The following is a 16,950-nucleotide window of genomic DNA, read 5'->3' on the forward strand; positions in this document are numbered from 1 at the left end:
TCTCTTAATTATTTAAAAGATTTTAAATTCACATTTAAAATAAAAAAAATTGGGGAAAATTATATTGACATTTATTAAGATTAGATCCAAATACACAAACACTCCATACTTTTCGCAAAATAATAATTACACCTCTTGGCATTGTAGTTATAATTACAAGTACACCCCTATTCAGCCAGCAAATTTATACACACCTCCTAGATACATTACACTAGTACATCCTAAAGTGGTGTACCCGTAATTTCACAAAAAACAGAAGCATGTTTATGCATTTAGACTTAATCTCAAAGTATGTTAATGATATTTACCCAAATAATTATGTAGTCCTAGACAATGAGGTGAAAATTGCTATTTTCTTTTTATTGATTTTTTTAAAAAAATTAAAAAAATATAAAATAATCCATGGGTGGGTATGTAAGTCTATAAAATCTTAAATATAAAATTATAATTCAAATTTAAAGAGGTTCTTTGGACAATTCACTATAAATATTGAATGAAAATTTAATGAAGGTTAACAGAATGAGCTCGTCGTCGTACTGAACTTAAAATTAAGGTGGGTATTGTAATTTCTAAAGTATACATTGTAATTTTTTTTTTAAAAATCTAAGTGATTTAAAGGGATTTTTTCTAAATTTTTTCTTGAGATTCAAATCATTTCTTCAACTCAATTTTGTAGAAAACAAGAACAGCTGAAACTTGCAAGGGGAGAGGGAGAGGAGGTAGATGGAGGTTGTGAATAAAATTGGTACAACGAAGCAGGGTGAGGAGGCGGGTACCACGTGCTGGCTTTCATTGATAGGCCCTTCACAGTGGCAGTATTTATGGTTAGAGACCCCCAACCAATACGAACCAAACCCACATCTACTTCCCTTGTGCTTAATGATAATAATACTCACTCAGCATTAAACTGCTGTTGCACCCCAGATTTGCATGTTCCCATTGTTCTGATTCCTACTCTGCTGCTGAATTCTTGTTTCCTTTTTCGGTTTTCTCCGCTGCCGGCAATTCTGCTCTTGAAATCATATAATGCTTCAGTGAGTGAAGCCAATCGGGTTGATTAGAGATAAGAATTTTGAAGCCTCTCTCCGTTCTGGGCTCTTCTCTGAAGGTCAGTTGTGCTTTTGATGCTGTTTTGTTCGTTTGTTTGGTCCGTGTTTCATCTGGGGATTTTGTACTGCAATTGGAATGCAAAAGAAATTTGTTTTCTTTTTTTCTTTTACGGAATTCAACTGAAAATGGTCTGAGTGGGACGTCAGAGAGGTTGAAGGTTGAGTTTCTGAGTGTTTCCAGTTGATTTGAGGTGGTTTAGTAGGAATGAATTACGCTCACTCTGTTTTCTTGGGCGACTGATCTTTCGTGGCAGTGTCTGTGATCCTTTATCTGGTTTCCCCTTTTTTTATATGTTTGTAACTTTAGTTGTTTTAAGCTTGAAATTTTAGTTAATGTTGCTGAGTATCTTATGCTGATCTTTTAAAGGAAAGTAGACCCAGCTGACGAACTGTGTAATTTATGCAATGATTGTTGAGCAAATAATTGTGTCGCATACAGTGCCAAATTTTGGTCTTCTGTAGTTCTTTCTCTCAAAACTTAATTGTTTCTCATAATGGTTTTTGATTCATCTGCAAAACAGTGGGGTTTTGATGGTCAGAGTTATACAGGAATTAATCTTAGTAATAGATTCATTCATCAAGTAGTCCTTAGCTGCTGTATGTGTTTTATGCTGAGTGAGACAAAGGTTGAAATAAATTATATTAGTGAGACAAATTTATGCTGAAAAAGTGATACTAGATATTCGTGTTTTGAAAAAGTTGTTCTTTTCAGGCACTACAAGATGTCAGAAGCCCAGAGGAGGCCAATGACAGTCGGTGTGAAGCCTGCGAATGGCTACATAAATGGAGCTGCTCCGTTGAGGTCTCCTAGTATCGTACCTCAGGTGGATGAGTTCTGCCGTGCCCTTGGTGGAAAGAGGGCAATTCATAGTATTTTGATTGCCAACAATGGGATGGCAGCTGTTAAGTTTATCCGTAGCATTAGAACATGGGCTTATGAAACATTTGGTACAGAGAAGGCAATTTTGTTGGTGGCAATGGCTACTCCGGAGGACATGAGAATAAATGCAGAACATATAAGAATAGCTGATCAATTTGTTGAAGTCCCTGGTGGAACTAACAATAATAACTATGCCAATGTGCAGCTCATTGTTGAGGTTCGTAAATATAGTACTCGTATCTCTAGTTATCCATTCCGTGTAACTTGTAAGCTTAATGTGTCACTGGAGATCACAAGGAATGCAGGGGAAATTGGTCTTCAAGAATATGTCGAAAAGATTTAAGTGCCATAATAAAAGGAATAGTTAAAATTGGCAAAATAGATAGATACTAAAGGCAATGTGATGCTAAATTAAGGAACTACAATGATATTGTTCTGTGGTTGATCCACTCTCCACTTTCCTGTGTAAGTCTGTTACATATATAGATGACCACATGCTCAAGGTAAGTGACAGATATGAGCTGAATAAGGAATATGAAAGAACGTCCAATCATATGGTATTCACATGATATTTGATTGTTGTCCAGATGGCTGAGATAACACGTGTTGATGCTGTCTGGCCTGGTTGGGGCCATGCATCTGAAAATCCAGAGCTACCTGATGCTTTAGGTGCAAAAGGAATTGTATTTCTGGGGCCACCAGCTGCATCAATGGCTGCATTGGGAGATAAAATTGGGTCATCGTTGATTGCACAAGCTGCAGACGTGCCGACTCTTCCATGGAGTGGCTCTCATGTAAAGTGTACCTGGTCATGAATCTAAGCTTTTTGCTTTGTTTAAATTTTCTCACATCTTCTCATACGCCATTTTTTTCAGGTGAAAATTCCTCCAGAGAGCTGTTTGGTGACTATTCCAGATGCCACTTATCAGGAAGCATGTGTTCATACAACAGAAGAAGCAATTGCTAGCTGTCGAGTTGTGGGTTACCCTGCAATGATTAAGGCATCTTGGGGTGGAGGTGGCAAAGGCATAAGGAAGGTTCGATTCTCACCATACTATTTTGATGTGACATTTTGCCTTACGCGTTTCATTTCTATTCCTGACTGAACTGAGTCGCTTTTGCACGTGAGTGGCAAAAGAGTAACTTGATTGTCTTGTTCATGGATTTGGTGCTACTCATATCTTAGTTCCTTCTGGTGATGTGACAACATTCTCTGCCTTGTTGGACTTTCAGGTCCATAATGATGATGAGGTCAAGGCTTTATTCAAGCAAGTTCAGGGTGAAGTCCCTGGCTCCCCCATATTTATAATGAAGGTTGCTTCCCAGGTTAGAGCATCTACGTTATCTTATGATCCAAGGACTGAACAAATTGAGATCTTATTCTAACACCAATAGAATTCTGTTCCTCAGAGCCGACATCTTGAAGTCCAGCTTCTTTGTGATCAATATGGAAACGTTGCAGCTTTGCACAGCCGTGATTGCAGTGTGCAAAGGAGACACCAAAAGGTTAGCCCTTAATTTTTTTTCATTGTGATAATAAATTAAGGATGCATTGTATGAAGGTTTCTCCTGCATTAAGGTGGTATGGAGTAACTCTTGCTGTTTCTTCTAGTGCATCTTTTGTTATTATCATCCTAACTATATCATTATTCTGGACTCATTCCATTTATTTTTTCTTGAGTTAACTAGTTACTTGTATGTTCATGTTGTTTTAGATTATTGAAGAGGGTCCAATTACAGTTGCTCCCCTTGAGACAACAAAGAAACTTGAGCAGGCCGCTAGAAGGTTGGCCAAGTGTGTAAATTATGTTGGAGCTGCAACTGTGGAGTATTTGTACAGTATGGAAACCGGGGAATACTACTTTTTGGAGCTAAACCCACGGCTACAGGTTTTTATTCTTTTTAACATTAAGTCAACAGGACACATGTAATGTTTATTGAGCATACAGGACCAACCATGTTTAAATTGGTTTTTCTTGACGTAAAAAGAACATTAACAGTTGTTCTGTGGGAAGTTGAGGTTGAGTTTACCAGAACTATGATTCTACATTTGGGGAATGTATATTTATTACTTGGCAATCTACTCATTCTAAGGAGGATCTTTATCGGCTTCTCATAATTTAGGTGGAGCACCCTGTCACAGAGTGGATAGCTGAGATAAATCTTCCTGCAGCACAAGTTGCAGTTGGGATGGGCATCCCTCTGTGGCAAATTCCAGGTCTGTTTCAGAATTTGTATATCTGAACCCCTTTTTTTTAATTTGTATTTGTTGATAGCTTTTCTCGGTGCTGACAACTATCAGAGATACGGCGATTTTATGGAATGGAACATGGTGGAGGATATGATGCTTGGAGGAAGACATCTATTGTTGCTACGCCATTTGACTTTGATAAGGCAGAGTCAACAAAGCCGAAAGGTCATTGTGTCGCAGTTCGTGTGACAAGTGAAGACCCTGATGATGGTTTTAAGCCAACAAGTGGAAGAGTACAGGTCAGGATTTATCAGACTGAAAACTTTGATTTTTGTTTGATAAATTGTACTCTCATAATTATTATTTATCATGAACTCTGAACAGGAACTCAATTTCAAAAGTAAGCCAAATGTGTGGGCATACTTCTCTGTCAAGGTACACATTAATAATTTACTTATAACGGAACTTAAAAGTTCAAAACTATTGTTGCTAACATCTTAATGGCTGCAGTCTGGAGGAGGTATTCATGAATTTTCAGACTCTCAATTTGGTAAGTGTCGAACTTTGATCAGAGACATCTAAAGTATATATGAATCAGTCATTTGGTTGCTTTTCTCAAAAACTTTAAAGAACTGAAGATCAGTAAATATATTTTGTCAATAGTATCTTGCTCTATTCTCACCATGTACATCCTTTTAATACTGATGTCATAAATATCATTTCTTCTTTTGTGTATTACTTTGTTATGAATTAATTGCTGGCTAACAAGCCTGCCACAACTAGTAGCCTGTTTGTGGCTGATTGGCGACCTTAAGATTTAGATTAGTGCTTAAATATATACACATAAATTCTGTATATATTTATGCACTAAATATTCAAAATATTGGCATCATTATTCTAGTCTAATTCTAGAAGACCCTGATGATGGTTTTAAGCCAACAAGTGGAAGAGTAGAGGTGTTTAAGCATATCTGTCATTTCTTAGTTATGCTGGAAATTTTTGGTTGTTTTGGGAACTGCATATATGGATATTCTTTTAGTAATTGCAGATGAGAATTGTGTTAATATTTATGTGTTTACCTATTCTATATGTTAAATATAGATATAGAAACAGGATATGGTGTAGGATACAAGCAATATTATCTAGCAATTGGCGTCTTTACAAGGCTTAATCCATTACAAAAACACCTTTCCAAGTTTGACAAATTACTAGAATAAATTGGGATATCAAATAATTCTTTGGTGGTATCATTACTTTGCATCTGAAACCCTAGTGGAGGGGGGGGGGGGTTGTCATGCAAACATCATAAACTTGCAAGGTATTTGTGATTCTAAGAAGGGAAGGGGTGTAGTCTATAATACACTAATTTTCAGGGTTGGTCTCTGTAGTAAACATATATTAACTATTTAACCCCAGAAATTGCTTTCAAACTTGCTTAGGGATATCAAAGTAATTGCATTCTTGGGGGAATTCTTGAATAACGGAAGAGAGTTGTAATCTTGTATTGTTTTCTAAAATCCCTTAAACTTATGCTATATAATTAATTTAGTTAATACATATTGATGTTTTAGCTGAGGCGTGTCTCGAAGTTCTTCCTGGTTCTTGTGAAATAAGAGAAACTCCGAAATGATCTTATTGAAGAATCTCAGCCCATATATATAGAGAGAGACGGGATTAAGGTCAGAGTACAAAAATCATTATGATAGTGATTTCTATGATTAAAAACAAAACTAAATAAAATCAGACAAGAAATAATAAGTTAATTCTAGCACAATGCTCTAGATATTTTAGCAAGATATTCGAACGCTCCTCTGAGTTGGACCATCTATAGCAATCATACTCAGCTTGTTTCACAAGTTCTTAAACTGCTTTCTTCCTAATGCATCGGTGAATGCATCAGCAATCTGTTTTGAAGTAGTAAAAAATTATAATAATTATTAAAGGCACTTGGAGATGGAAAGACAACTGAAGTAGCAGAATTTGTTTTGTAATCCTATTGGCTTAGTGTAATTGTGACCCAGCAGTGGAAACCGTCATAGTTTTCTTATAGATTCTGTTGAGCCAAAGCTAATAGTCAGAAAACCAATAGAAAAAGTAGCCAGACAAAAGCCATGTGGTATTCGCTGTCCGTGGCAGCCAGAAAACCTGCTAGAGTACCATCACATGATATAAAATTCTTATACCATGGAAAAGAAATGAGGGATTAGTTGGAGGTTGGTGGTGAAGGAGAATGGTAATGGGCGGTGGTGCCAGTGGGTTGGATAGTTTGTTGGAGAAAGAAGCTCTTTGTGGTTATTTATATATTTTCCTTTTCTTTTTCTGATATGTGCTGATACCATGTGAAATAAGAAAAGTCTTGCTTGATCTTATGGAATAATCCCCATTCTAAATAAATAGATTGGGATTAGGGTTAGAGTAAAAAAGGTAATGATATAAGTGATCTATTTATGTAAAATAAAACTAAATAAAATCAGCCAAGATTAAAAAATAAAAAAGAAGATATTCTTATAGTACTCATTCTCTGGCCTGGGCAAATCTCTTTAAGCTCACATGGCAGACCTTATTTAAAATATACCGTGATCCATATGAAATTACACTTCCTGCATTGAGTAATTATTTCCTCTTACATCAGGGCATGTATTTGCTTTCGGAGAGTCCCGTGCTTTGGCCATTGCAAATATGGTTCTTGGGCTTAAAGAAATTCAAATCAGAGGAGAAATTCGTACAAATGTTGATTACACTATTGATCTCTTACATGTGAGAATCTCAGATATCAAAATCCCAGTTGATTTTCTTTGTAATTTGGTTTCAGTGAATAGAGTTTAATGCTTATCAAACATCTTTGCAGGCTTTAGATTACAAGGAAAACAGGATCCACACAGGATGGCTAGATAGCAGAATAGCGATGAGGGTCAGAGCTGAAAGACCCCCATGGTATCTTTCAGTGGTTGGAGGAGCCCTTTATGTAAGCATGCACTTAGTCTTATGCTTCTGACATCTTTATTAGTGCCACACGTTTTAACAGCAACAATTGTTAGAATCTCATAATTTAGTGTATTTTCTCCATGTTATCAAACAGAAAGCTTCTGTTAGTAGTGCAAATACAGTTTCGGAATATGTTGGTTATCTTGAGAAAGGACAGATTCCCCCCAAGGTACTTGGTCTTGTATATTATTGGGAGTTAGTTCTTGCTTCCTGTTACTTACAATCTTATGACATTCTCCCATTTGCAGCATATTTCATTGGTCAATTCTCAAGTTTCACTAAATATTGAAGGAAGCAAATATACAGTAAGTTAAACATGTCGAACTACATAATTGAATGCAATTCTGCCTGGGACAGGATATTGATAATGCTAGATATTGCTCTAAGATAGAAGAAACAATGAAATGGAGAGCCACTTTTGTGGGTGCTTTGGCTCTTTTTGTTTGGGGTTCGGTGCTGGGTGTCTGTACCTTATTTAGTTTTTAATGGTTTTCCAATTTTTTCCTTTATTTAGATTAATATGGTCAGAGGAGGTCCTGGAAGCTACAGATTAAGGATGAATGACTCGGAGATTGAAGCAGAAATACATACTCTACGTGATGGAGGTCTTTTAATGCAGGCAAGCAGTTGATCCTCTACTTGTTCTATGCACCCCATTGAGATTCTTGATGCTTTTATTTTTATCATCTTTTGATTAATAACTAATTGAATTGTAATTCTATGTGTTAATCAAACTTAGCACATTATAACTAGTGGAGATTGGTTAATGTGATTGTTGCAGCTGGATGGAAACAGTCATGTTGTATATGCAGAAGAGGAGGCAGCTGGAACACGCCTGCTTATTGATGGACGGACATGCTTGCTTCAGGTGCCATTTATTCCTACTCCCTGATATGTCATGAAGTCCATGATAGTGATTTAATCTGTTAACTACATATCCAGAATGACCATGATCCGTCCAAGCTGGTGGCAGAGACACCATGCAAGCTACTTAGGTATCTGGTTGTGGATGGCAGCCATGTTGATGCCGACACGCCTTATGCAGAAGTTGAGGTCATGAAGATGTGTATGCCCCTTCTTTCACCTGCATCTGGGAAGATCCATTTTAAGATGTCTGAAGGTCAAGCAATGCAGGTAAACTTGTTTAAATAGAATATATTGTTTTTCTGTTCTACTCAGCACCAAAGGCAGAAATGATTTTGTAGGCTGGCGAACTTATAGCAAGGCTTGACTTGGATGACCCTTCAGCTGTAAGGAAAGCAGAACCCTTCCACGGTAGCTTCCCCATTCTGGGACCCCCAACAGCCATATCAGGAAAAGTTCATCAACGGTGTGCTGCAAGTTTGAATGCGGCTAGAATGATTCTTGCTGGATACGAGCATAACATTGATGAGGTAAAGTGCTCCTGGCTATCACAGATTGCGGAAGAAAATTTACTGACTTTTGAAGAACTTATTCTTTTTTAAGTGATTGTCTGGCCATTTATGTATGATGTTCCTATACTGATTGAATTCTTCGTTTCAGGTAGTTCAAAGCTTGCTCAGCTGCTTGGACAATCCTGAGCTCCCTTTCCTTCAGTGGCAAGAATGCTTTGCTGTTCTGGCAAATAGATTACCGAAGGAACTCAGATATGAGGTTGTACTAACACAGTAGCTAATATCTTCGCTTCTGGACAATCATTTAGGGCTCAATTTTTAATGTTGTTTCTTTTCTTTTTTTCTTTTTTTATTTGCAAAACTTTCAGTTGGAGACAAGATATAGGGAATTTGAGGGAATTGCCAATATGCAAAATGTTGACTTCCCCGCGAAGATTTTACGTGGTGTTCTTGAGGTGAGTTATTTGTTTTCGTTCTGAACATTTGTCCTCTGTTCTTTTTTATTTTTTTCACAGTCGAAATGAAGCATACTTTTGTGATGACTTTGTCTATACAATTTTCCCTTTAATGCTTCAGGCCCATTTAAATGCCTATCCTGAAAAAGAAAAAGGTGCCCAAGAACGATTGATTGAACCTCTGATGAGTCTTGTCAAGTCCTATGAGCGTGGCAGAGAAGGCCATGCTCGCATCATAGTTCAGGGCCTTTTTGAGGAGTATTTATCTGTTGAAGAATTATTCAGTGACAATATACAGGTAAAATTGCTGATGAAGAAGAAATGGAAAATAGTTCTAATATAAATGTTACTCTTTCTCATTTTCTGGTAAAGACCTGGAGGTGTGACTGCTTTCATCAAGGACATTTGGACCAAAACCTAAATGTTTTCAACTTCTTTTGTTCAAGTTCTTCTGTGAGCGAATGCCTAAGGCTTCATTATATGTTCTCCTATTACTGTACTATGAATGCTTATTTTGTTCTTTTAGTATTCCTATCCACTGATTTATCACAACAATCCTGAAAACTAAGGAATGAAATCAGGAAGCCACGGATAAAAAAATAAGCTTTATAAGTTGTGGTCTTGTCTGGAAATGCAGTTGAGGTATCTTCTTCTTTTCAGGCTGATGTGATTGAACGCTTGAGACTTCAGTATAAGAAAGATCTCCTCAAGATTGTGGATATTGTACTTTCTCATCAGGTAAAATCCAATTTAACCATATGCACCTAGACTCCTATTATCAATTTTAGTCTGTTGAGGAATCTTTTTGTAAAAATCCATTTTAATTTTTTAGGGTATTAAGAGTAAGAATAAGCTGATACTACGTCTCCTGGAACAACTCGTGTATCCTAATCCTGCTGCATATCGTGATCAGCTAATCCGCTTTTCAACACTCAACCATACTAACTACTCTGAGGTTTGCGCTCTGGCCTATGTATTTTTTTCTCCTGAACATTTCTTCTTGTGAATGATAGTAGTTATGGCACGAAGATTCCGTCAAACGTGTCCTTTTCTTTGGTCTCCCAATTATTCATTAGTTTTCTGGTTTATGGACTTCTATGATCCCATGGTTATCTGATGCTCAATGTATTTATGCAGTTAGCATTGAAGGCAAGTCAACTGCTAGAGCAGACAAAACTTAGTGAGCTTCGTTCTAGTATTGCCAGAAGTCTTTCAGAGTTGGAAATGTTTACTGAAGATGGTGAGAACATGGATACTCCTAAGAGAAAAAGTGCAATAAATGAACGAATGGAAGCTCTCGTGAATGCTCCACTGGCAGTTGAAGATGCACTTGTTGGTCTTTTTGATCACAGTGACCACACACTTCAGCGAAGGGTTGTTGAGACCTATGTCCGCCGGTTATACCAGGTACTATTGTTAATGGTCTTGAAAGTTATCTGCTAAGTAAGCTGTGGACTTTTCTTTGCTAATGCTTAATATCTATCATCAGCCGTATCTTGTACAAGGAAGTGTCAGGATGCAGTGGCACAGATTTGGTCTTATAGCATCATGGGAGTTCTTGGATGAGCACGTCGAGAGAAAGAATAGATCTGAAGATGAGATTTCAAATGAACAATCAGTTGAAAGGCGGAACGAGAGGAAGTGGGGAGCAATGGTAGTCCTCAAATCTCTCCATTTTTTGCCTACAGTTATGACTGCTGCATTGAGGGAAGCAACACATAACTTGCAAGCTGAAATTCCTGATGGATATATTCATCCAGCTACTTCTGGCAATATGATGCATATTGCATTGGTAGGAATTAACAACCCAATGAGTTTACTTCAGGACAGGTAAATATGCATATGAAAGAGTTAGATGTGTTGTCTCATTGCTGTTTAAGACTTAAAATTTCGAGCTAATCCACAAACACCTATTGATAGGAGTGTCAAAATTTATCATTTTCTTCGTTTGCCTATTGTATATTGGGATGTTTCGATAATACCATGCCCTTTGCTGCTTTTGACAGAACCCCTTGACATAGTATAGTGCTGATCCAATAAATTTGCCTCAACATTAAGTCCCTTATTTGAGAAGCAGCAGAATACCTAACACGTTCCTCCTTTTCCATAGAAACTTGCTAGCAGGATCTATTTCTACTGGCTCTGGGTTTTTACTGTCTTTCCTCTTATTCTGCTCTTCCGATTTTGCAGTTTTTGGACTGAGGTGATAAGAATTCAAACGAACATAGGTAACATTTATATGAGTGAATATTGCTTAGAGGGAAATATAGAGCACCAAAGGTTAATTCACCTAGTAGAGTTGGGGGTGGAATTTACTAATGTGGTGGACGTTATAAAGTCAATTCATACCTTTTATTGGGTATTTCTGAATTTCTCTTAGCTGCATTGCTAAAATAAGAAAAGGTACTTTGTTTTGTTTCTTTTTTGACTTGATAATCAGTTAATAGTTGATTCGGCCTTTGTTGCCTTATTATTTTATGCTTCTCTGCAGTGGTGATGAGGATCAGGCTCAAGAAAGAGTCAACAAGTTGGCCAAAATATTGAAGGAGAAAGAAGTTAGCTCCAGCCTCAGCAATGCCGGAGTGGGGGTCGTCAGCTGTATTATACAGAGAGATGAAGGCCGAGGCCCCATGAGGCACTCCTTTCATTGGTCGGCAGCTAAACTCTACTATGAAGAGCAACCTCTATTGCGTCATTTGGAGCCACCTCTATCCATTTACCTTGAACTGGTATATATGTGTATATATTTGTTCTTTTCAGCTTTCAGATATTAGTTTTAATTTTAACTTATCTGTGCCTATATCGAAAATTTGCTGTCAACAGGACAAACTAAAAGATTATGAAAATATACGGTACACTCCTTCTCGGGATCGACAATGGCACCTTTACACTGTTAAAGACAAACCACTATCCATCCAGAGGATGTTTCTTAGAACACTACTAAGGCAGCCTGTATCGAATGAAGGTCTGACTGTATATCAAGGATTGGATCATGGAGAGACTCATTCATTATGGGCTCTATCCTTCACGGCAAGGAGCATTTTGAGATCTTTAATGTCTGCAATGGAGGAGGTTGAACTCAATGCCCATAATTCCACCATCAAATCTGATCATGCTCATATGTACCTTTATATCTTGCGGGAGCAACAGATAAATGATCTTTTGCCATACCATAAGTAAGATTATTTTGGTTCCCAAGTGAGGTGTTCTTGAGTTTTGGCATTAAAATTGCAAATATTGACCTAGTTTTCAAATCCATTTCCAGAAGACTGGAGCTACCTGATGGCCATGAAGAAGCTGCGGTTGAGAAAATTTTATATAATCTGGGACATGAAATTAATGCGTCTGTTGGTGTCAAAATGCATCGTTTAGGAGTTTGTGAGTGGGAAGTTAAGCTTTGGATATCATCTGAAGGAGATGCTAATGGAGCATGGAGACTTGTCGTCACAAACGTGACTGGTCACACTTGCATTGTGCATGTAAGTTGGGTTGGTTTGCATCACACATATTATGACAATCCACCTGCAGGTTTATGTGAAAGTAAATATGCATGATGATGGCTTGTGGAAAAATCAGCTCATAAATGAAAATAAACTGTAAAATTAATTTCAGACTTTGTGTTTGGTGGGATTTTGATGTATCTTGAATTTTTTAAATATGCATGTAAAAAGTGTTCCTTAAAATCTCTGCTGTGATTAATTGGCCATGAAACTCTGTTGAAAAGCAGTCTTGAGTTATTAGAAGACTTTTCTTCAGTGCAGCATTATGTAGTCAATATGTGTGGAGCCATCAGAGTTCCGGTTCTCCTATATGCACCAGAAAATTAGCACGTAGTTTATTTGGTAAAAAGTTGTGTGAGTATGATATTTTGCATTTCAACCTTCAGGTCTATAGAGAAGTTGAGAATTCCAGCAACGAGATAGTCTACAGTTCCATCTCAGGGGAAGCGCCTTTGCATGGATTGCTTGTGAATGCACAATACAAGCCTTTGGGAGTCCTTGAACAGAAACGTCTTCTAGCCAGGAAAAGCAACACTACTTATTGCTATGATTTCCCACTGGTATACATTGATCTTTTATTTACATTACAGATTTAAGGTTGATGCGATTATAGTTTAAAGGAGGTCTTTCTTTGCAGGCATTTGAGGCAGTTCTGAACAGATCATGGACCCAGCATCCTGGAATTAACAAGCCTAAAGATAAAGCAATACTGAGAGTCACAGAGTTAGTTTTTGCTGACAAGAAAGGTTCTTGGGGTACACCACTTGTTTCTATCGAGCGACAGCCTGCACTTAATGATGTTGGCATGGTAGCCTGGCACATGGAAATGTCGACACCTGAATTTCCTTCCGGACGGACAGTTTTCGTTGTATCAAATGATGTAACCTTCAAAAATGGTTCATTTGGTCCCAGGGAGGATGCTTTTTTCCAGGCAGTGACTGAAGTTGCTTGTGCACAGAAACTACCTCTTATTTATCTTGCAGCCAATTCAGGAGCCCGTATTGGTGTAGCTGAGGAAGTGAAATCTTGCTTTAGAGTTGGTTGGTCTGATGAAACAAACCCTGAGCGTGGTTTCCAATATGTTTATTTAACTGCTGAGGATTATGCTCGCATTGGATCTTCTGTGATAGCACATGAGTTAAAGCTCCCAAGTGGAGAAACCCGATGGGTTATAGATACTATTGTAGGAAAAGAGGATGGTTTGGGAGTTGAAAACTTAACTGGCAGTGGTGCCATTGCCAGTGCTTATTCAAGGGCATACAACGAAACATTTACTGTGACCTATGTGACTGGAAGAACTGTTGGGATTGGTGCTTATCTTGCTCGTCTTGGTATGCGGTGCATACAAAGACTTGATCAACCTATTATTCTGACTGGTTTCTCTGCACTGAACAAACTTCTGGGTCGGGAGGTCTATAGCTCCCACATGCAACTTGGTGGACCTAAAATTATGGCGACAAATGGAGTTGTTCATCTTACAGTCTCAGATGATCTTGAGGGTATATCATCAATTTTGAAGTGGTTAAGCTTTGTGCCAGCATATTCTGGTGGTCCACTTCCCATTTTGAGTCCATTGGATCCTCCTGATAGGCTGGTTGAATATCTACCTGAAACATCGTGTGATCCCCGTGCTGCTATATGTGGTGCCATGGATGGTACTGGGAAATGGCTTGGAGGAATGTTTGACAGGGATAGCTTCATTGAGACATTGGAAGGCTGGGCAAGAACAGTAGTCACAGGTCGTGCCAAGCTAGGAGGAATTCCGGTAGGAATCATTGCTGTTGAGACTCAAACTATGATGCAAGTAATTCCTGCAGATCCTGGGCAGCTCGATTCTCATGAAAGAGTTGTTCCACAAGCTGGGCAAGTATGGTTTCCTGATTCCGCGACTAAGACTGCTCAAGCGTTGATGGATTTTAACCGTGAAGAGCTACCACTTTTCATTCTTGCCAACTGGAGAGGTTTTTCGGGAGGACAGAGGGACCTCTTTGAAGGGATCCTGCAAGCTGGTTCAACTATTGTTGAGAACCTTAGAACTTACCAACAACCTGTTTTCATATACATACCTATGATGGGCGAACTTCGAGGTGGAGCATGGGTGGTTCTGGACAGTAAGATAAATCCTGATCACGTTGAAATGTATGCAGAACGAACAGCTAAAGGAAATGTCCTTGAGCCTGAAGGTCTGATTGAGATCAAGTTCCGAACTAGAGAGCTGCTGGAATGCATGGGTAGGCTTGACCCAGAGCTAATCAATCTAAAGTCAAAACTTCAGGAAGCCAGCAGCAGTGGAACATTCGCGAATGTGGAAGACTTACAGACAAAAATAAGAGCCCGCGAAAAGAAACTTTTGCCGTTGTATACTCAAATAGCCACAAAATTCGCGGAGCTTCATGATACTTCACTCAGGATGGCCGTGAAAGGGGTGATAAAAGAAGTTGTGGAATGGCCAAAATCACGTTCATTCTTCTACAGGAGATTGCACAGGAGAGTTGTTGAGGATGAATTAGTCAAGACGCTGAGGGATGCTGCCGGTCACCAGTTTGACTATAAGTCTGCACGGGACACAATCAAGAATTGGTTCCTGAACTCAAAGATGGGAGGAGGCAAAGAAACTTTGTGGATGGACGACGAGGCTTTCTTTTCATGGAAGGATGATTCTAGAAACTACGAGGAAAAACTACAGGAATTACGTATACAGAAAATGTTGCTTCAGTTGTCCAACCTCGGGAATTCCACAATGGATTTACGAGCACTGCCTCAAGCTCTTGCTGCTTTCTTGAAAAAGGTAAACCATTTTCCCCCAAGACATACAATCATAACTTTATTTCGCATTTTCTCTCATTTTCTTGTTCTCACAACTATAAACGGTGTGCACTGCAGACGGATCCATCGTTTAGAGATCAACTGATGGATGAACTAAGAGAGGTGCTCCACTGATTCAGTTGTTTGCACTACCCCAAAATGTGTGATCTCAGTTAGGTCTTTTACTCCTCGTACGTAACTTTTTGGTGTCGACATCTCTAGAAAAAAAGGGTTTCAGTTGCATGCACGGTACTCGCTTCACTCTCTGTTGAATCAAACGAATTGGACAAGCTGTAGTGTATTGCTGTATGACTCAGAGGTATCCTACAACTGTAATTAGTAGGGATCGTGCGAGTGATCTGCTCTGTAGTCTTCACATATTACTTGGGCTGAAAATTTGTGGTATCCCAAAGTCTCCATTAATGTAAAATTCATGTTTGTCAGTAACAATCTGTAACCAATATAACTTGTATTTTTTTTCCAATATATGAATAAAATGTAGAGCTGGGGAGATCACATGTTTCTCACTGCATTTTTATTCAAGTCAGAAAGTTTTTTTTAATAGTTTCTCTAGCTTTTGCTAATTTTAAGCTTCTTTTGTTTATAGGTTTTAATATTTTCAAATGTTTCTGATAAAAATATGAAAAGAAAATGCATGCAAATTAGAGAGATGGTGGATGGTTTTGCTTTTTATTCGTCAATTATAATTATTTTGATTCCAATCATTATATTATAATAATTAGTATATTAATAATTAATATAAAACATCTATAATTAATTGTTAACTACTATAAAAATAGATTAATAACTATTAGTAAAGTAGAAAAATGTCGACATATTACCATACAACTTTTAGAGAATAGATATGTGGCAAAATTTCAGTTCTCGTCCTATTGGATATGAATTTCAAGGTCCCATGTTTTAAGGGTACAATTAAAGCCCAAAACTTTTAAAAACACTGAAAGGTGGGACAAGGCACGGTAAATTAAGCCCGTAAGAATTTAATAAAAATTTATTATCTCTTCATTGATAGTTCTAATAGTGAATAATATAATATAAGAATTTGTTCCTATAGAATATCAATTAATGAGAATTCATATTTTCGGAAAAATGAAATAAGAAAACAAGAATAAAAAGCATATAACATATTTATTTTTTACCTACTCTGTAACAAAAAAATTATATAAGCAAATGTGTTTCTTTCACTTGGAGTTTTATTTTTAAATCTACTTCAACATAAGCCATGATTTGATCCAATTCTAGTGAAATATAAATTTCATATGCATATTTCATAATAAAAGCTTACACTTATAAAAGATTATTTTCATCATAACACAAATTTTAAAACCATGCAGTATGAAACACAATAAGTGATTGAATTTAAAACAAAAACTAATATTCCTTATATAAAAACCCTTTGAAGTTGAGCAAAACAAATCTTGATCACATAAAACCAATCTGAGCACATTTTATTTAATAATAGAGGATAATTTTATTCACTCATTTATCGATCTATGGAATCTAAAGAAAAAAGGCACAATTCATGATCACAAGAAAGTAATTTATACAAAGCTGATTAATAACAAAAGATGCAATAACTTTATATAACGTAACAGTTTCTTACACCTCATACCAACATCATGCAACAT

At 37.4% G+C, this 16,950-nt stretch overlaps 1 protein-coding gene across 1 annotated transcript; it reads left to right on the forward strand.

Moving 5' to 3' along the window:
* Positions 1–667: 667 nt before the first annotated feature.
* On the forward strand, positions 668–15,817 carry LOC105165943 (acetyl-CoA carboxylase 1). The gene is made up of 32 exons (XM_011085097.3): positions 668–1,108; positions 1,822–2,206; positions 2,577–2,783; positions 2,865–3,026; positions 3,223–3,315; positions 3,400–3,495; positions 3,705–3,878; positions 4,114–4,207; positions 4,292–4,479; positions 4,565–4,615; positions 4,691–4,730; positions 6,813–6,937; positions 7,029–7,145; positions 7,260–7,334; positions 7,414–7,470; positions 7,680–7,784; positions 7,947–8,033; positions 8,108–8,299; positions 8,371–8,559; positions 8,690–8,800; positions 8,910–8,996; positions 9,118–9,294; positions 9,657–9,734; positions 9,829–9,951; positions 10,134–10,403; positions 10,486–10,826; positions 11,488–11,725; positions 11,820–12,172; positions 12,262–12,475; positions 12,883–13,056; positions 13,134–15,284; positions 15,380–15,817. Exons 2-32 carry the CDS (start codon positions 1,832–1,834, stop codon positions 15,434–15,436), a joined length of 6,801 nt encoding a protein of 2,266 aa, XP_011083399.1. The 5' UTR covers positions 668–1,108; positions 1,822–1,831; the 3' UTR covers positions 15,437–15,817.
* The last annotated feature ends 1,133 nt before the right edge of the window (positions 15,818–16,950 follow it).

The sequence above is a fragment of the Sesamum indicum genome, linkage group LG7 (assembly GCF_026168435.1).
Source record: "Sesamum indicum cultivar Baizhima isolate 11 linkage group LG7, ASM2616843v1, whole genome shotgun sequence".
NCBI classification, from domain to species: domain Eukaryota; kingdom Viridiplantae; phylum Streptophyta; class Magnoliopsida; order Lamiales; family Pedaliaceae; genus Sesamum; species Sesamum indicum.